We start from the raw sequence: 18,319 nt of genomic DNA, 5'->3' as shown, positions 1-18,319 counted from the left end.
GACGCGTGTGCGCTCCACACCCAGGTGGCTCCGTATTGATGGCCAGGGCCTGGGCCCAGCTGCCCTCCCCGCCGGGCTCCTCCAGGCGTGGAGAGCCCCCCCCCCCTTCCCGGAGGAGCCAGAACCAGGGCCCGCACAGGGCCCTCTGGGGAGCACTGGCCGCGGGACCCATGTGTGGGAGCTCTGACGCCACCTCTTCCCAGAGGGTTGGAGGCCGCGGGGGTGCGGACATGGACTGAGAGGCAAGGACGTGCACAGCGAGCGGAGGCAGAAACCCAAACCGGGGGAAAGCGAAGGTCGATCCAAAAGCGGTGACGAGGGAGGGAGGGACAAAGGACAGGGACCCAGCGGCAGGAGGACTGGGGTCGGGGATGCAGCTGGGATGGAGGCCGATCGTCCGGAGGAGGCTGGGCGCGCGGGGAGAGGGGCTGAGCCGGGCACGTATCGCCGGCACCTGGAGGGTTCGCCCCATAATTAGGCTTCGGTCCAGATGCGCCCCCAGTCCCGCAATCAAAATGCTAATTGGCCCTGGGTCTCCGGCTGCGCCTCGGCCGGCCCCCCGGGAGGATGCTAGTCCCCGCTCCCACCTCGGACAGCTCCGGCTGCGGCTCCGCGATAAGGGGGCGACTGCGCCCCGCCCCCACCCCTCGGGAGCACCTGCCACGCAAGATGAATGTCCCGCCGCTGCCACGGCCGGGGTCGCGGGCCACAAAGCGGCCTGGCCCGAATCCACCCAGCACGGCTCCGGGGCGGAGATGCGGGAGGAAGCGGGGCGCCGCACAGGCGGCGGCGAGGCGCTGAGCTCAGCACTCTCCGCGCGCCCCCGCCTGCGCGCCCCCGCGTGGCCCGCCCGCCGCGCGCTTCGGGCCCCGCACAAGGTCACCGAGCGCAGCGACAGGTGCACGCGCCGCAGGCTCGGCCGCACCCGGCGTTGCCCCCGCAGCCACCCCTGCGACCTTGGTCGCCGAGAAAGTGGGCCCGCAGGGGGACCCGAACCCCCGGGCCCCCTATGGGGGCGGAGACAATGGCAGCGCCGAACCCTGAGAGGGGACATATGTCCCCGCGCGGCCATTGTGCGGCTCGCACCCCCCGCCCCGCACCCTCGCGCCCCACCATTGGCTACCGGCCTAACGTCATGGGGGCTGCGAACCCTGGGCGGGCGGCCGCGGGAAGGGTATCCGCCTGGTTGCGAGGCCGAGGGGGGACTGGGGGAGTGGGGTGAGCCGCAGCCGCGCCGAAGGGCGGAAAACCACCAATAAGCAAGGGCATGGCAGCCCCTCTTCCCTTCCACAACCCGCTCGCTGCGCCGCCGCTCGGGGACACAGACGGGGTGGAGGGAGGCCGCTCCAGCGGGCACGGGGTCAGCCCGGGTGACCGGGTGGCAGGGAGACACTGCGGCACAGGCGCGCGCAGAGCGTCCACACTGCGCTTTCGCTGCCTCAGCATCCGCTCCCGCGCCTCCCGCCTCCCCCACCCGCCCCCGCAGATCCCCGGCCTCCGCATCTGAAAGCGAGGTCGTCCGGCCCAGCTGCCTGGCGTTCCTTCCCGAAAGACCCCAAGTCCGGGACTCGTGGGTCCCAGGCCGATCTCCCGCTCCCCCCACCCCGGACAATGCCGCCGACCGCCGGGCCTCCATTCCCGGAGCTGCACGGGGAACTTCACAATGCGGGAGCCGCGGCTTCCCGAGGACCCTTCCCAGGAGGCCTTGGCGGGCCGGCCCCGCGCAGCCATTTCCGTCCCGCGCCCTACCCCTCCCGCAGCTGCTGGGCTTTAAAAGCCAGAGGCTGGGCCGGGCCGCAGGCAGAGGCGCCGCGGGCGCAGGAGGCCAGGCTCAGAGCTGTCCGAGCGCCCAGCCCCGCCCCCGAGCCTCGTCACTCCCTCCCTCTCTCCCTCGGCCCGCCCTCCCCGCGCACCCCTCCCCCCGAGGACCCCCGCCCCCCGCCCGCCGCCAACGCCGCCGCCGCTCGCTCGGGCTGCAGAACAATAAAGCGAGCCTCCCAGAGACCCCCGCCGAGGACCCCCGCCCGGCCGAGGCCCTGCGCCCGCCCCTCGCCGCCCGCGCCGCAGAGCGCGCCGGGTCGCTGGCCGAGGTGCTGGCCGGGCCGGCGCTGGCCGCGGTGCTGAAGCTGCCGCCGCTCCCGCCGCCGCGTTCTCCGGGCCCGGCGCCGCCGCCCCCGGGGGCATGGGGGGCCGCTGACTGAGGCTCCGCCGCGGTGGCGGGGGGGAGGGGACGGGGGCTGCGGAGCCGGGCCAGCCCTGCACCCACTCGCAGCCTCCGGGCCCGGGACGGAGCCGCTCCCCCCCTCCCACCCCCCAGCCTCCTCCCCCGCCTGTCCAGGGGCGGCACTGCGGGCTGGGAAGCCGGGACCAGAGGAGGGAAGGAAGGGAGGAAGGAAGGGAAGAAGGAAGGAAGGAAGGACGGAAGGAAGAGGAGCGAAGAGAGAAGAGGGAGGGAAGGAAGCCGAAGAGGACCCGGAGGAGCCGAGGAGGAAGCGCCGGAGGCAGGAGGCCAGAGGACGGCGCTCGCTCGGGCGGCAGCTCCCGAGGCCAGCGTGGGGACCCGGCCGCCTGCAGCGCTGCTGGATGGTGACGGGGCCTCGCCGCGGCCGCAGCCCCCCCACGCCCCGGCTCCGCAGGCCCGCAGCGCCGGAGTCCCGCAGAAACCATGCCCAGGTCCTTCCTGGTCAAGAAGGTCAAACTTGACACGTTCTCCTCGGCGGACCTCGAGAGCTCCTACGGGCGCGCCCGCGGCGACCTCGGCGCACGGCTGCAGGAGAAAGGTGGGCGCCGGCCGAGGCCGGGGCGGCCTGGCCACCAGCTGACGCTGGGAGGGGTGGAGGGGCAGGGGCCCCAGGAAAGAGACCCTCGGGAAGCAGACCAGCGAGAGGTGGAGTGGACAGAGATGGGGGTTGGGGAGAGGCAAACGCAGGGACAGGCCCGAGCTGGCCTCAGGCCCAGCAGGGGCCGTGCCCATGCCAGAGAGAGGATGGGGAATTGGGGTCGGGACCAGCAAGTGCCTGAAGGTGCACAATGACCCGCACCATGGCCCAGGCGGCGTGGACACCTGCTGACAGACAGGACCTAGGAGTGCATGCAGACCCACACCCAGAAACCCAGGCCTGGGCGTACTGCCTCTCTGCTTTGGCCACCCCTCCAGAACGGCAGGCTAGGGCCAGCAAGGGAGTTCTGTGAGCTGCAGGGAGTAGGCACGGGGTCCAGTGGGGACTGCCCACCTGTCAGGGAGACGGCACCGGCAGGGGCGGCGGCAGCATCCTCCCTGCAGCCAGGGTCAGGAGGAAGGAGGTGGGTAGGCAGGCGGTGGGCAAGGGAGGCCCAGAGTGCTCTGAGGAGCCGGGGGAGGCTCTTTGTGTGAGGGAGCCCAAGTTCAAGGACAACTGTTAGCATGCGGGCGGGTCAGGATGCCAGCCACACGGGTGGCAGAACCAGTGTGACCTGCAGGAACATGAGCCTGTGTGTGTGTGTGCCTGTGTGCACCCATGTGACTGCGTGTGGCCATGTGACTGTGCGTGTGTGTGACCCTGTATGAGGGTGCACCTGCCTGTGTGCCCCTCCAAGGGACCCTGTGATTCGGGGGCCGCTGTGCACCCATGTGACCGGCGACCCTGGCAGAGCTCATGTGAGGTGGGGGAGGGGGCTGCATGTGTGACCTCGCATTAGTGGGTGATGTGCTCCAGGATCAGGGGACCCCAGGGTTGACAGTGGCTGGTGTCCCCCTGAAGAGCAGAGCCTGCATCGTGTGGGGTGTGCACTGTGACTGAGGTTGTGAGAACCATCTTGTGCCTGAGAACTGCAGTTTCCAGTATGAATGCCAACCTGCCTGCAGCTTGTCCCTGAGAAGGTGTCCCCTGGTGGACACCTGCCCGGGCTGCTGGCCTGGCTTAGGGAGGCCCCCACAGGGGTTAGGCCTGGGGGAAGAGAGCGGTGAGGAGCAAGGTAGGACCCAGGGGTGCAGGGTATAGCAGGGACTGCGGGGAGGAGCAGATGGAAGGAGGAGAATAGGGCTGGAGCCAAAGGGGTCACATCCAGGGGTCCAGGGCCTGGGGCCTGGGGAGATGAGAGGTGGTGCAAGTGAGGGCTGGAGGGCCTGCGGGGTACAGGGCTCCAAAGCTTGTTGGGGCCTTAGGGGACAAGAGAGGGTCAGCATCAAGGGTGGCTGCAGGCTCTCCCCCCCCCCCCCCCAGCCAGTGGGAACCCCCAGAGGCGGTGGTGACGGGGTCCCTGGGCGGGCAGCCCTGGCTTTGTGCGCTGCGGGTCTGCAGTGTGTTGCATAATCAGAGAAAACTGCTGAAGTGGGGAGAACCCGAGGGGGAGGGGCGGGACGGGGAAGGAGGGCGAGGGAAGCACCGCCCCTCCCCCCTGACCTTGAGGCGCTGCAGAGGGGGGCCTCCTCCTCCTGGCGAGGGTGGGGCCCTGGGCGGTGGGGTGGGGCCCAGCTGGGCTCGGTCTCATCTCTCCTCTCCTCTCTCCTCCCGCCGCCTCCATCCTCCCTGCCCCCTGGTCCCTCGGCCCCTTCCCCTTTGTCCTTCTCCTTGGACCCCGGTGTCTCCTCCGCTGCCCGGTTGGTTCCTGTCCTGCTGTCCGCCCGTCTGCCCGCCTCGGCCTGCAGGATACCTCAGCGACTACGCGGGGCCCACCTCCGTCTACGATGGCGATGCCGAGGCGGCCTTGCTCAAAGGGCCATCCCCGGAACCCATGTACGCGGCGGCCGTGCGGGGAGAGCTGGGCCCGGCGGCCGCGGGCTCGGCGCCCCCGCCCACACCGCGCCCGGAGCTGGCCACGGCCGCGGGCGGCTACATCAACGGCGACGCGGCGGTCAGCGAGGGCTACGCGGCCGACACCTTCTTCATCACCGACGGGCGTTCGCGCCGCAAGGCCGCCCACGCCAGCGCCGCCGCCCCCTCCACGGCCTCGGCTCTGGCCTCCGACGGCGACGGAGGAGGCGGGGCCGCGGCTGGGTCCCGCGCGACGGGGTCCGGGTCGGGGGTCCGGGGAGGCGGCGCGCGCGCGGGGGCTGGCACCGAGGCGCGCGCAGGGTCGGGGGCCGGCGCCGGCAGCTCAGGGGGCCGGCACGCCTGCGGCGAGTGCGGCAAAACGTACGCCACGTCCTCGAACCTGAGTCGCCACAAGCAGACGCACCGCAGCCTGGACAGCCAGCTGGCGCGGCGCTGCCCGACGTGCGGCAAGGTGTACGTGTCCATGCCGGCCATGGCCATGCACCTGCTCACGCACGACCTGCGCCACAAGTGCGGCGTGTGCGGCAAGGCCTTCTCGCGGCCCTGGCTGCTGCAGGGCCACATGCGCTCGCACACCGGCGAGAAGCCCTTCGGCTGCGCGCACTGCGGCAAGGCCTTCGCCGACCGCTCCAACCTGCGCGCGCACATGCAGACGCACTCGGCCTTCAAGCACTTCCAGTGTAAGCGCTGCAAGAAGAGCTTCGCGCTCAAGTCCTATCTCAACAAGCACTACGAGTCGGCCTGCTTCAAGGGCGGCCCCGGCGGCGGCGGCCCCGCGGCCCCGGCGCCGGCCGCGCCGCCGCAGCTCAGCCCCGTGCAGGCTTAGGGCGGCGGCGCCCCCGTCGGCCGGGGTGGCTCTCAGCAATACGAGCCCCAGAGAAGTCTCCGCCGGCGCTCGGGGGGCGGGGCCGGAGGGCGGGCCCCTCCCACAGCAATAGGGGGAGGGGGCCCCACCCCGCTCGCCAGGGGCCTGGCCGGCCCCTTCAAGCAATAGGGTCCCCAGGGGAGACCCACCCCGAGCTCCCTCCCTTCCCCTCCAGGGTGCCCCAGGCTTTTCCCCAGCAATAGGGTCGAGGAGACCCAGAACCGAACCTCATCTTAGGTTTCTGAAGACGGGGGCGGGGTGAGGTCGGGAGCGCCCCTCCTCCCTCCTCGGCACCCCGGATCGCGTCGCAGAGACTCAGGTCTTCCCCACCCCTTCCCGAGCCGTCCGGGGCCAGGCCCGCGGCCTAGACGCCCAGGGAGCCGGTCCCTCCCCAGCAGCAGGCCCAGCAGGAGCAGGAGCTCAGCCTGCGGAAGCTCCCTGCTCCCCAGTCTTCGCTGACCCCCGGGAGTGTTAGGCGCGTGGGGGGCCGGGGAGGGAGGCGGACAGCGGCACCCTTCCCCCTCGGGTTCCTTCTGGGGCCTCAGTCCGAGCCGCTCTCTCACCCTCGCCTCGCATTCTCTGCCAAATCAAATTCTTCCAGCCCAGCTTCCCGGGCTCTGTCCTCCATATCGAATATAATAACGCATATCGAATCGCATGGACTTCTCCGACCTCTCAGCCCCGCCCCTGTCCTGCCCCGGGGTCCCCTCCCTCGCCCCCGGGGTGTCCGCGCTGGAGGACGGACTCCCGGGGCCCAGCAGGCAGGCCTGGGCGGCCCCCACACACCTCTGTATTCGCTTTGCGGGTAAAGGCCCCGGGGTGCGGATGCGTCGGGTTTTCCTTTCTGTATTTTACGTTTTATTTATGAACGGATTGCACTCGGGTCAGGGAAGCGGCGCTGAGGCGCATCCTTCCCACCGACGCCCGGGGCTTGGGGTGTCCAGGGCCACGTTCCCCGGCCACGGGCCCCGTCTCCTGGGAGCCTCAGGCCCCCCCTCTCGGAGGCCGGCCCCGCCCCCGAGCCCCAGACCCTGCCCCACTCGGTTGCCAACTTTTCGCCCGTCTATGCCAAAGCCTCGGCGGCGACTCCGCCCCAAGGGCCCGCCCCATTGGCCGCCGCCTTTGTGACGTCACTGCATGCAGCCCCAACCCTCCTCCCGTCCCTTCCCGGGGCTGCCCGCTCCCCCCTCCTCTTAGTTAGTCCGAAGCCGACTATAGAGCAATAATGCGCACTGCATGCGAAGCTGCCGCCGCCTCTAGTTACTGAGAATCAGGTATCCCCGCCCTCCTGCCCCCTAGGCCCCTAGATCAGGGATGCTGCGCGGGGCCGGACGCGCAGCCTTTCTCCCCCTCCCTGCCTCCACCCCCCACGGCAGAGCCCGGCGGTGTAATGGTGTCAGCGGGTTCCCCCAGGACCCCTCCTTCAGTTGTTCATCACCCACTGAGCGGGCATTGGGTCCCTCCTATGTGCCAGGCCCATTGCCGAGTCTGCCAGGGCCTGGGCGACCTGCGGGGGTGGCCTATTTGTGACGGGGCCCAGCGCCCTGGGGTGTGCCAGAGACAGTGGCAGAGGCGAAGAGAGGCCGGATCCCTAAACCCAAATCCGCACCCCACCTTCCCACCCCGGGCCAGTGCTCGGCGCAGTCAGTCTCTGCCTCTGACTGCGGCCTGACTCGGGGCAAACACCAGGCCCCGAGGTTGCCCACATTGACCCCAGGACTTCCATGCCCTGGCTCTGCCGGCTCTGCCCGTGGGGACAGGGCCCCAGGCCAACCGGAAAGGTGCAGGCTGGTGCCTAGGACTTGGTCAGCCCCATCCCTGAGGGCCCCAGCCCCGCTGCCGCTCAGCTGCCTCCGCAGGCGCCCACCCGAGGGCCCAGCAGAGCAGGGCCCACATCCCCAACCCCTACATCCCAGGTCGATGCCCACACAGCTCCCAAGCTGGGGCCTGCCCGCCTGTGCCGGGCACACTCGCATGCACATGCACACACAGGCCCCGCCTCCCCCCACGCCTGTCCACCTACCTAGGGAGAAGGCTGGAGGCAGTGGCCGCCAGAGCCTCCTGCTCCCCCCCCCCCCCGCCCCCGCCCCGCCCCGCCGTGGAAAGCCATGGGCCCCCTCCTGCCCCCATAACTAAGCAGCACAATAACCGACTTAGCGAATTCAGGTAGAAGGAACGTTTAGGTAGCACCTATTTTGTACTGATTCTAAGAGCAGGGCCCGAGATGCGGGGGCCCTCGGGTGGGGGCTGTGGCCGCCGGCCCGTCCCGCCTCCACCCCCGCCTGCGCCCCGCCGCCTTGTACATAACTCCCACCCGGAACAGGCCGGGATTTTTACTCGGGCCGCGCCCCTCTTCCGCCCCCGTTTGGGGCCGGGCCGGCCGGACAGACGGACGGACGGACAGACCTCCTTCCTAAGCACAATAGCACCAGCTCCCCGGAGCGCCGCACCTCCACGAGGAGAATAAACGCCACTCTTGATAGAACTGGAGTGTCGGCTGGTGTGTCCGGGGCTGGACCCGCACTGCAGGGGGTGCTGGCCATGTCGCCGGGTGGGGGCGGGTGGACAGGCCAAGGCAGGGCTCAGGGCGTGGCAAGCAGCCTGCTCACATGGCCCTGGGGGCACGCTGCTGCCTTTTGCTACGGTGCAACCCATGTCTGTGTCCACTCGTGTCCCCTTTTGCAAGACCCGTCTTTATAAGGCCCAGGGGCAAGCCCTCCCCTGCCCCCCAAGGCAAAGCATCTGTCATGTCTCCCCGGGCAGGTAAACTTCCTCTCTGCCAGGAGTTGGAGGAGCTCCAGCTTCCAGCATGAAGCCAGGGCGGCTCTAGAATGGCCCGAGTGGTCCAGCAGGGCCTGGAGTCCCATGGCCTGAGGTGCCCCCACTCTCCCTGTGGTGGTTCCTGCTGCCCCGGCAAGCCCGGCAGCGGCCAGCAAGCCCTCTTGATGCCAGTGGAGAAAAGTGGAGTTGACAAGGGTGCGAGGTCTGATCCCTTCCTGCAGCCTGCTACCCACATCCTGACCCTCCGACCCAGGGGACAGGTTCCCCCATCTGAGGAGGCCTCCATGGTTCTGGGGAGGAGGTTCCCAGGGTCAGAGAGGCTTCCACCAGCACCCACAGCCCCCTCAGCCTGGAGAGGACGAGTCAAGCTGAGGACATGAGGGTGGGGGCTGTGCTGGGTGGGGACAGCCCAGGGACAGGGATCGCCTGCCCCACATGCCCGGAGACACTTAGACAGGCAGGTATGAGCGGAGAGGCCCAAGGGGAAGCCCGGCCCGCCCACACTGGCAGGGGATGGGCCCACCCACACTCCCTCAGGTGGACAGCAGGTAGCCTGCCCAGCAGCAGGTCGGAACCCTGAGGCCAGTTGCTCAGGGTGGGGCTTACATGGGCCCTGCTCCTGGGGGATCCGAGGAGGTTCCTCCTTTTTGGTGCGTTCGAAGTCCTGCCTTCCCACTGGCTCCTGGCCCTGCTTTCCTGGCCCTCAACTTCAAGGCGGGAACCTTGGCTTCCCCCTCCCCCATCCATCCCCCCCAACCACCCCTCCATCCCCGTCCATTCTGGTCCCCTTACTTCTGTCGCCACTTGCCAGCTGACTGCTTGCAGCTGGGATGTGGACATAGTTATTAGGCCACCAACATGATCCTTCACTTAAAAAAATTTTTTTTTTTTTATTGATTTCAAAGAGGAGGGGAGAGGGAGAGAGACATATCGATGATGAGCCCTAGCCGGTTTGGCTCAGTGGATAGAGCGCTGGCCTGCGGACTGAAGGGTCCACGGTTCGATTCCTGGTCAAGGGCACATGCCCAGGTTGTGGCTGAATCCCCAGTGGGGGGCCTGCAGGAGGCAGCCCATTAGTGGTTCTCATCACTGATGTTTCTGTCTTTCCCTTTCCCTTCCTCTCTGACATCAATAAAAATACATATTTTTTAAAATAAAAGTTTAAAAAACAAAAAAATACCTGTCAGTTAGGGATGCCAGGCTGGCATCAGCCCCAGAAGGTCCAGTGGCAGCACCACCCCCTCTACGACAACTGGGCGCCGGAGCAGAGGTGGTGGTGCAGGGGCGAGCGAGGCCCATCGGAGAGGCCGCTGACCTGAGCTTGCTACAGGTGTTTTTTAGGTAAACCAGGCCGGAGCCCCCAGGAAGCCCCGAACCTTGAGATCCAGGATGCTCGCATTCCGTGCCCCGTGAGAGATGAGGGCTAAGCCGAGGTGGAACACGGGCTTGCCTGCCCACCGGCCGCATTTTGTGGTGGTCACGGTGGCTTAGTTTCATTTAAGGACAGGGGCGATTGCAGATTATACAAGGACACAGAAGCCTCCGGTCCCCCCCCCGCCCCCCCTCCGAGATTCGGCACCCCCTGGCTAAACTGGCCCAGGTAAGAAACGGGGGCGGCCCCGCGCGTCAGCGGACGCGGGCCGGAGGTAGGCCGGGTGGAGGGGGTGCCTACTCCGCTTGTCAGAACCGTCTCCCTACCCCGGCCGGGCCCTGGGAATCCACGGGCGGGCTGGGCGGGCGTCCCGGGGACACGGGACCTGGGACTTTCTCCAGCTCCATTCTCTGGCCTGGCGCGTGTCTGACAACCTACGCGGAGGAAAAGCTGGTGCCCGCGGTGGAAACCACAGTCGTGCTCCGCAAGGTGCGCTCTCGCTCTCGGAACCAACACGCTGGGGGGTGGGCGAGGCGAGCTCCCACTGACAGGGCTCCGATCGATCGGCCGCCGGACGGTAACGCACCGTGGGTTTCATCACTAACCTCCGTCCCCACTCTCCGCGCCTGTTTTTGCGGAGGGGGCCGTGGGGCAGCCCAGCGGCCAGGCGGCGCACAGCTGCCAGCCAGCAAGCTGTGGGGAGCAAAGTCCTCCGCGCTCCGGTCCGCGCCGGGAAACTACAACTCCCAGGGTGCCCCGCAACGGGCGACCACGACTCCCAGAGTGCCCCGCGCGCCCGCGGACTACAAATGGGTGCACGCCGAGCCCGCCCGCCAGTGAGCGGCTCCCGGAGCGACCCGGCTACCGAACACGGGCAGGCCTGGCGGGCGCGCGCTGATTGGCGGCACGGGCGGCGCGTGGGCTACGGCGGCCGGCAGGGGGCGGCGGCAGTTGGTCTTGGGTCCAGAGGCGGGACCGCGGGCCTCGGGCGCGGATAGCCCGGCGGGCTACGACTCGGCCTCGGCGAGGTGCGGGCTGGATCATGAGCGACCGCGGCGGCGCAGGCGGCTCCCGGCGCCGGAGGACGGGGTCGCGGACCTCGGGCCAGGGCGGCGGCGGCGGCCCCGCGGCAGCGGAGGAAGAAGTGCGGGACGTGGGCGCCGGGGGTGATGCGCCGGCCCCGGCCCCCGAGAAGGACAAGGGCCGAGACTCCGATGTGGGCAGCGGCTCCTGGGACCTAAGGTGAGCGGTGCCACTGACTCATAACCTCTGACCCCTGACCCAGGCCCCCGCGACCCTCCCTGTTCCGGGGCATGGCCGCGGCAGCGCCAGCTCCGAGCCTGAGAGCCTGGTCCCCGGACTTCGCGTAGCCAGGGGTGCCCCTGGGGCGCCCACAGGGAAACTGAGGCCTAGGGGTGCAGGTCGCCTGCCGGGGTCACTCAGGCGGGGGCGCCGAGGGGAGCCGGCAGCAGCCCCGCTTGCAGACCCTCCTGCATCTGCGCCTCCTCAGGGGGGTCAGGAGCCGGGCGTTGTGGGGGGCTGGTCCCCGCCGAGCTCAGGTTCCCTCGGTTCGGATCTGGGGTTTGCGATGAACGGGGTCTCCTGAGGGCTGTGAGGGCGCCTTAGGGGTGGGGGGCCAGCAGAGACGGGCTGCCTGAGGACGGGGGGAGGGGCAGTGACAGGCTGTCCCCTGGAAGAGGAATCGGGGTCCCTTCCTTTCCCGGCGCTTTCATCCCTCGCCCAGCGCTTGGCGGGCTGGGGCCCTGCTGTTCCAGGAGGAGTGTTTGCTGTGGGGACCGCTGGGCCTTGGTTGGGTGCAGGAGGGGGGCCCCCAGGTGGACAGAGAGGAAGGGACGGAGGAGCAAGTCCAGGCCGACAGGACCTGGCTCCCCCTTCGCCGCCCCGGGGGGGTGGACTAGAGGTTATCGAGGAGGAAGCGGGCAGTCGGTCACCGGTTGGCAAGGATTTGCTCTCCGTGGTTGAGAACTGAGGCTTTCCTCACGGGCACCCTGGGGACGGGGTGGGCGAGGGCGGCTGGGGTGTGGGCACTGCCCCTGCCCTTGGAGCGCTCACAGTCCACCTGAGCGATAAGATAATCCCCGCGCGGAGCAGGGTGAGCAAAGGTCAGACACGAAGTTCATGAGGGCTCCAGAGAGGGATGCTATCTTCGGGCGGGGTGGGGCGGTGTGGGAGGGGGTGCTGCTGAGGGAGGCTGCAAAGAATGGGGGTTCTCGAGGGCCCTCTGCTAGCTCCCCGAGTTATTCTCCAGGGGGCGGGGGCATGGCTAGCATGATCTCTGGAGGAGGTGGAATTCCGACCTTTTGTGTGAGATGGGGTGGGAGCGGGCATGCTGGCTCCACTCTGGGAGAGGCAGTCACTGTACATGGGCCGGAACCGGTCCTGTCCTTTGCTAGCTGGGCGAGGGGGAGCCCACCCTGGAGGCCTGGACCCCTGGGAACGGAGCAGACGGTGGCAGGGATGGGCTGCCCAGGCTGGAGGGGGAGCTGGTGACCGATTCCCTCCTGGTTTCCAGGCCATGCAGGCCAGGTGTGCTTGTCTCTCAAACCAGAATGCCACTGGGTTCGGGGTCTCTGGGGCTGTGGCCATGGATGGGGGGGGGGGGGCTGGGGGGCTGAGCCTGCCTTGCTCTGGCTGCCTTCCTGGGATTGGCCTCTGGCACTAGGCCTCCACCTGCCTGTCCTCCTCCCTGCTGTTGCCTGTTCTTTCCCCTTCCTGCTCCCCCCCCCTTCCTGCTCACCTGCCCAGGCTCTGGTGTGAGCTCATTTCTTCCAGCCCAGGGCCAGGGTGTGGCTGTGGGCAGGAAGGAGAGGACACCCCTTTCTGCCCTGCCTGGCTCACTCCTTCCCAGGGCTCCACACACTCTCCCTCAGTGCAGGGCTCTCCCAGGGGCTTTGTCCCTGGGGTGCCCTCTGCCTCTCCCCTTCCAGCAGGTCCGAGGCTTGGGGAGCTCGCTCAGCCTCCTTGCACCAGGCTTGGCCCAGGGGTTGGGGGGTGAGCTGGCACTCTGCTGCCCCTTTGCTCCGCTTGGCCCACGAGCTGGCCCACGTGGCCTGGGTGTGGCTCACGACCGGGCCTGTGCCTCTGCGCCTGCTCCAGACCTTGGTGGGCCTCAGTTTCCCTGTGCCCGGCCCCGGTGCTGACGTCGGGTTGCGTGAGGCGACACACATGATGATTAGAAGGGCCCTGCTGGCTGCTGGGCCTGGGGCGTGGGTGTGGGCGCTGGCAGAGGCTGGAAAGCCCCCCCAGGAGGGGAGAGGGTGAGAGTCTGGTGTGGGGCGGAGCCTGCCTCTGGAGCCAGCGTGCCCGTTTGCTCTCTGGCCCTGCTGCTGATGCCTGGCCAGGCTGGGCCTCTGTGGGCCTCTGTGGACGGCGTGCTTTCCCCCCTGGCCGGGGCCTCTGACCTGGGGTTGACGAGGCCAGGAAGCTGGTGGAGGGCCCTGAGGGGTGGCTGTGGGCTGTTTGGGGAAGGTCTGAAAGGGTTCTGAAACGTTGTTCTGTGTCAGATTGGAAAAACCCTGTGTCCACCCCTATTTTCATCTTAGAGTCTGACGCAGATAAAGCCAGCACAGTCTTGGTGGCCCAAAGGGGGCAGGGGTCACGGTGTTGTGAAAGGCCCTGTGGGTGTGCCCGGCTGGTTCCAGTGAAAGCCAATGGGCTTGAGCCTGGGGGAGGGCGTCTGGGACAGGCTCAGAGACCCTCCTCTCTGGGGAGCTGGGCCTCGGACCCCTACCCGCCTCTCGGAAAGGCAGGTGCAGGGCCTCGAGGAAGAGGGCCTTGGGTGGAGGTCACAGCCTCCCTGTGAGGCCAGGACGGACCTGGAAGGTGGTGCCAGGAGGCCAGGGAGAGGCTGGGAGAGGCAGGTGGGCCAGGCAGGTCCAGCCTGGGTCGGGGAGGCTAGAGTGCGTGTCCGCTGTGTGGGCTGAAGAACGCTGAGCAGCATCTTGGCTTCTTGGTCCCTCGCCTCCCATCTGAGTGCCGACCCCAACCACAGCCAGGCTCGCCACTGCCCGCCTGCTTCGCCATCCCGTGCCTCGGGCAGAGATGTGTTTGCAGGAGGGAAGGGAGGCCCCGGCCTCACCTGTTACAAAACTGGAGACCTTGCTCAACGTTTGTGGGGCTTCCTGCTGGTGTGCTGCTGGGGTGAGGCTGCGCACAGCCTGTGAGCCAGCTATGGTGCCCCCCCCTGCGGCACCTGAGGGTCAGGCAGGGACGTGAGGGTCCCCCATCCCTAGCACTGGGTGGGAGCAATCCTGCCTGCTTCTATGGGAGACCCCAGCCATCGGGTGCGAGGCCCCCAGCCCAGCAGGAACACCACGCTGACCTGTGGTTGGAGGCCACAGTGCCTGAGAGCTGGCCACACTGCTCCCCGAAGGTCACACCAAGCTGGGTGCTCAGCTGGCCCTGGCAGGGTCTCTGTGCCCGCTGAGCTGTGTAGGCCAATGTGGGAAGGTGGTGGTTTGAAGGGGGTCCCGTCAGCTCCCTGGTAGGTGGGATGGGCTGCCCACCCACCTCTGCCCAGCCTTGCTGGGTGGACTCTGGCTGTGGACCCATCACACTCTGTAGCTAGTGTGGGTGGCGGCAGCGAGTGGCCTCTGGAGCGAGGCTGGGTCTGGCCTACAGTGCTCTGGCCCACGTTGCCCTGGGCTGGGCAGGCCCCTGCCTGGCTCCCCTCAGACTGTCAGGGGGGCGGGTTGGAGTGGGGAGTGGACACAGCTGCTGGGCTGGGAGGGATGAGTTGCCCAGCGCGAAGGGCTGGGTCTGGCTGCCCCCGATCAGGGCGGGGGGGGGGGGGGCGCAGCTTGTGGCCCTCCCTGAGGCTCTCACTGCCTCCTGCCCTTCAGGTGCCACCGCCTGCAGGATTCTTTGTTCAGCTCGGACAGCGGCTTCAGCAACTACCGTGGTATCCTGAATTGGTGTGTGGTGATGCTGGTGAGTGGGATTGGTGGCTGGTGGGTTTGTGTGGCAGGTTTCTGTGCTGTGAGCTGTGGCTGAGGGGCACTGGGGAGCAGAGAGGAGTGAACAGGAGGGGTGGCTGGCCCTGGGCTGATGGGCTGCGGGGTTGAGGATGGGGTGTTCTGTGGGTACGGGGCTTCCTGGGCAGCATGTGTGAGTCGTTTTGGGGTCCCAGAAGAATCCCCTCTGCTCCTGAATGGCCCTCGTGGGTGTGGAGCCCCTGGCTGGCCTGGCCTGGGGCGAACAGGGCTGAGAAGATGGCTTTTGGGCTCAGCACAGCAACCCAGCCACTGCTCTACGGGCCCCAGTCCCTCTCCCTTAGCCCGGGTCATAGGTGCCCCCAGGAAAATGCCTCTAACGCACCTTGTGGCCTGGCTGAAGCCCCTGCTGCTGGGGCCCAGTTCCTGCTGGCACCTTGGGGTGGGACTGGCAGTGCTGGCCCAGGAGCAGCTGGAGTCCAGGGCTCAATGGGCAGCATGCAGGGTGGGGCTGGGAACAAGGGTCTGTTTGGGCTGATATGGCCTCAGGCCTTCAACCCTCGGCCCCGAGACACACCTGCCCCAAGGCTCCTGGCTGCCCCTACGGAGGCCCCAGGCACACCACACCCTCCCTGCGCAGTCCTAGGAGGCGCCCTGGGAGCTGTGGGCGCACTGCCTGGTGGGTGAGAGGCTGGTGGGATGGGGTCCTTGTCCTCTGGAGCCATTGCAGGCCTGGGCTGGGCTGGCAGAGGCCTGGCAGCGGGCAGCACTGCTCGGCTCAGCCCCACAGCCTTTCCCCTGCTTCTGGAGCCTCTGCCATGCCCGCCGCAGATGTGCGCCGCCCTCTCTTGCAGATCTTGAGCAATGCACGGCTGTTTTTGGAGAACCTCATCAAGTGAGTGTCTTCCCCAGGGCCCTGGCCCCACCCCTGAGGCCCCCCTCACCTGCTCAGGCCTTCATCTCCCCACCCCCAGGTATGGCATCCTGGTGGACCCCATCCAGGTGGTGTCTCTGTTCCTGAAGGACCCCTACAGCTGGCCGGCCCTGTGCCTGATTATTGGTGAGCTGGGCACTGAGGAGGGTCTTGGGTGGGGGAGGGCTTACTGAGCCTGAACCGCCCTGTGCTCTTCTGTCCTCAGTGGCCAATGCCTTTGCTGTGGCCGCCTTCCATGTGGAGAAGCGCCTGGCGGTGGTAAGCAGTGCCTGCATGCCGCTGCCGGGGCCAGGGGTCCCCTCCTCACAGGCCTGGGCTCAGGGCAGGTGCCACCCTCCCCACTGTGTGTGGCTCTCCTGGGAGGGGCTGCACCCTGGGCCTGGCAGCCTTGCCCACGGGGACCCGTGGTCCAGGGAGTGGGCCCTGGCTGAGTGTTGCCCCTACCCCCCAGGGTGCCCTGACGGAGCAGGTGGGACTGCTGCTGCACGGGCTGAACCTGGCCACCATTCTCTGCTTCCCAGCGTCTGTGGCCTTCCTGCTGGAGTCCATCACGCCAGGTGCCCCCCATTCCACCTGTCCCATCCCAGCCGGTCGTCGGGGGACCCCAGGAGAGCCCAGGCCAGCCTCAGGGGGTGCCCCTGGCCGCAGCTCTCCTGTGGGTGGTGTGGGAGGCCACGGCCTGACCCTGCCTTTCCTGCAGTGGGCTCCGTGCTGGCCCTGACGACGTACACCATCCTCTTCCTCAAGCTGTTCTCCTATCGGCACGTCAACCTGTGGTGCCGAGAGCTCAGGGCTAGTGCCAAGGCCAAGGCCGGTGAGGCTGCCTGCCAGGGGCGGGCGGGACTGGGCAGCAGCAGGGCCTCACCTTGTGCATCCCTCTCCTTCCTTCCCTTGCCACCTCCCAGCTTCTACCGGGAAGAAGGCCAACGGTGGGGCGGCCCAGCCCTCGGGCACCGTGAGCTACCCGGACAACCTGACCTACGGAGGTGAGGGGCCTGCAGCTGGCCTGGAGGTGGGGGACAGGGGTGGGGTCCGCAGGCTGGGCCCTGGTGCCAGCTCTGCCCTCCTGTTCCAGATCTGTACTACTTCCTCTTTGCCCCGACGCTGTGCTATGAACTTAACTTTCCCCGCTCCCCCCGTATCCGAAAGCGCTTCCTGCTGCGGCGGCTCCTTGAGATGGTGAGGCTGGGGGTGTGAGGGGCTGGGTGGTCCCAGATGCTGGGGCTCAGTTTGCTGCTCTGCTTCTTCCCCCAGCTGTTCTTCACCCAGCTCCAGGTGGGGCTGATCCAGCAGGTATGGGAGCAGGACGGGTGAGGGTGCAGAGGGGCTGCCGGGTGCTCTGGGTGGAGCTGACGCTGTGCCCTCCTTTGCAGTGGATGGTCCCTACCATCCAGAACTCCATGAAGCCCTTCAAGGTGAGTGGCCAGGCTCCCCTGTGGCTGGAGGGGGTGTGGCCTGGGAGCCAGCTGAGCCTTGTCCCCGCAGGATATGGACTATTCCCGCATCATCGAGCGCCTCCTGAAGCTGGCGGTGAGCAGGCTGGGCTTGGGGGGGGGGGGGGGCGCGGGCACTGAGGGGTGGGGGTTCTGGAACCTGACACCACCTGTCCCCCAGGTCCCCAACCACCTCATCTGGCTCATCTTCTTCTACTGGCTCTTCCACTCCTGCCTGAATGCCGTGGCCGAACTCATGCAGTTTGGGGACCGCGAGTTCTACCGGGACTGGTGGTGGGTGACCTCAGTGGGGGCTGGGGCTGGGGTCAGGGCTGGTCATGGCGCCCTCTGATCATGGTCTCTTACCCCAGGAACTCTGAGTCCGTCACCTACTTCTGGCAGAACTGGAACATCCCTGTGCACAAGTGGTGTCTCAGGTGGGTGGGTGGTGGGTGGTGGGTGGTGGGAGGCCCTCGAGTGGACCTGGGCACCTGCCCACGGCTGCCTCCTCCCACAGACACTTCTACAAGCCAATGGTCCGGCGTGGCTACAGCAAGTGGGTTGCCAGGACCGGGGTGTTCCTGGCCTCGGCCTTCTTCCATGAGGTCAGTGCTTTGTGGGCACCCTGCTGTGGGCCCGGAGCTTGGGTGCCGTGGCCCCGAGGAGCCAGCTGACAGCCCCCTCTCCCCTCACCCAGTACCTGGTGAGCATCCCTCTGCGCATGTTCCGTCTCTGGGCTTTCACCGGCATGATGGCTCAGGTGAGCACCAAGGCCTCTTCGCCTGCCGTTATGTGCCCGGGGCAGCCAGCCCGCGGTTACCACAGTCAGCTGTGTATCGTCCCCAGATCCCGCTGGCCTGGATAGTGAGCCGTTTCTTCCGTGGCAACTATGGCAATGCAGCCGTGTGGCTGTCGCTCATCATCGGGCAGCCAGTGGCGGTGCTCATGTACGTCCACGACTACTACGTGCTGCACCACGAGGCCCTGGCGGCAGAGGCCTGAGCTGCTGCCCACACTCCTCACTGCCACCTCGCCTGCCTCACTGCCCATGGCCTCCTTCTGGCCCTGGGAGGCCTCTCTGCCCCTATGGGGCTCCTGCCCCTCAGGAATGGGAGCAGCAGCACAGGCCAGTGCCTCAAGGACCTGTGCTGACCCTACCCAGGGTCCGAGGGTGTCAATAAAGTACTGTCCAGCGTAAGCTCGGCCTGCTGAGGGCGCTGGGTATGGT

At 67.8% G+C, this 18,319-nt stretch overlaps 2 protein-coding genes across 2 annotated transcripts; both read left to right on the top strand.

Annotated features, from left to right (window-relative positions):
* The first annotated feature begins 1,822 nt into the window (after positions 1-1,822).
* On the top strand, positions 1,823-5,837 carry SCRT1 (scratch family transcriptional repressor 1). The gene is made up of 2 exons (XM_059672565.1): positions 1,823-2,780; positions 4,628-5,837. The coding sequence occupies exons 1-2, from the start codon at positions 2,666-2,668 to the stop codon at positions 5,578-5,580; spliced, it is 1,068 nt and encodes a 355-aa protein (XP_059528548.1). The 5' UTR covers positions 1,823-2,665; the 3' UTR covers positions 5,581-5,837.
* Positions 5,838-10,632: 4,795 nt separating this feature from the next.
* On the top strand, positions 10,633-18,289 carry DGAT1 (diacylglycerol O-acyltransferase 1). The gene is made up of 17 exons (XM_059672564.1): positions 10,633-11,014; positions 14,635-14,722; positions 15,579-15,619; positions 15,699-15,784; positions 15,864-15,916; positions 16,110-16,215; positions 16,359-16,472; positions 16,564-16,644; positions 16,734-16,837; positions 16,913-16,951; positions 17,032-17,073; positions 17,144-17,188; positions 17,273-17,385; positions 17,463-17,528; positions 17,609-17,696; positions 17,789-17,851; positions 17,938-18,289. The coding sequence occupies exons 1-17, from the start codon at positions 10,815-10,817 to the stop codon at positions 18,091-18,093; spliced, it is 1,485 nt and encodes a 494-aa protein (XP_059528547.1). The 5' UTR covers positions 10,633-10,814; the 3' UTR covers positions 18,094-18,289.
* The last annotated feature ends 30 nt before the right edge of the window (positions 18,290-18,319 follow it).

This window comes from Myotis daubentonii, chromosome 17, assembly GCF_963259705.1.
Source record: "Myotis daubentonii chromosome 17, mMyoDau2.1, whole genome shotgun sequence".
Taxonomy (NCBI): domain Eukaryota; kingdom Metazoa; phylum Chordata; class Mammalia; order Chiroptera; family Vespertilionidae; genus Myotis; species Myotis daubentonii.
Note: the sequence above shows the minus strand (reverse complement) of the source record. Positions and strands in the feature narration are given on the sequence as shown.

Bases quoted from the DNA above. Each gene is read 5' to 3' on its own strand.
- SCRT1 (XM_059672565.1), top strand. From the start codon at position 2,666: ATGCCCAGGTCCTTCCTGGTCAAGAAGGTCAAACTTGACACGTTCTCC. The intron at 2,781-4,627 runs GTGGGCGCCGGC...CTCGGCCTGCAG, and splicing joins CGCACGGCTGCAGGAGAAAG to GATACCTCAGCGACTACGCG.
- DGAT1 (XM_059672564.1), top strand. From the start codon at position 10,815: ATGAGCGACCGCGGCGGCGCAGGCGGCTCCCGGCGCCGGAGGACGGGG. The intron at 15,917-16,109 runs GTAAGCAGTGCC...CCTACCCCCCAG, and splicing joins TGGAGAAGCGCCTGGCGGTG to GGTGCCCTGACGGAGCAGGT. The intron at 16,952-17,031 runs GTATGGGAGCAG...CCTCCTTTGCAG, and splicing joins AGGTGGGGCTGATCCAGCAG to TGGATGGTCCCTACCATCCA.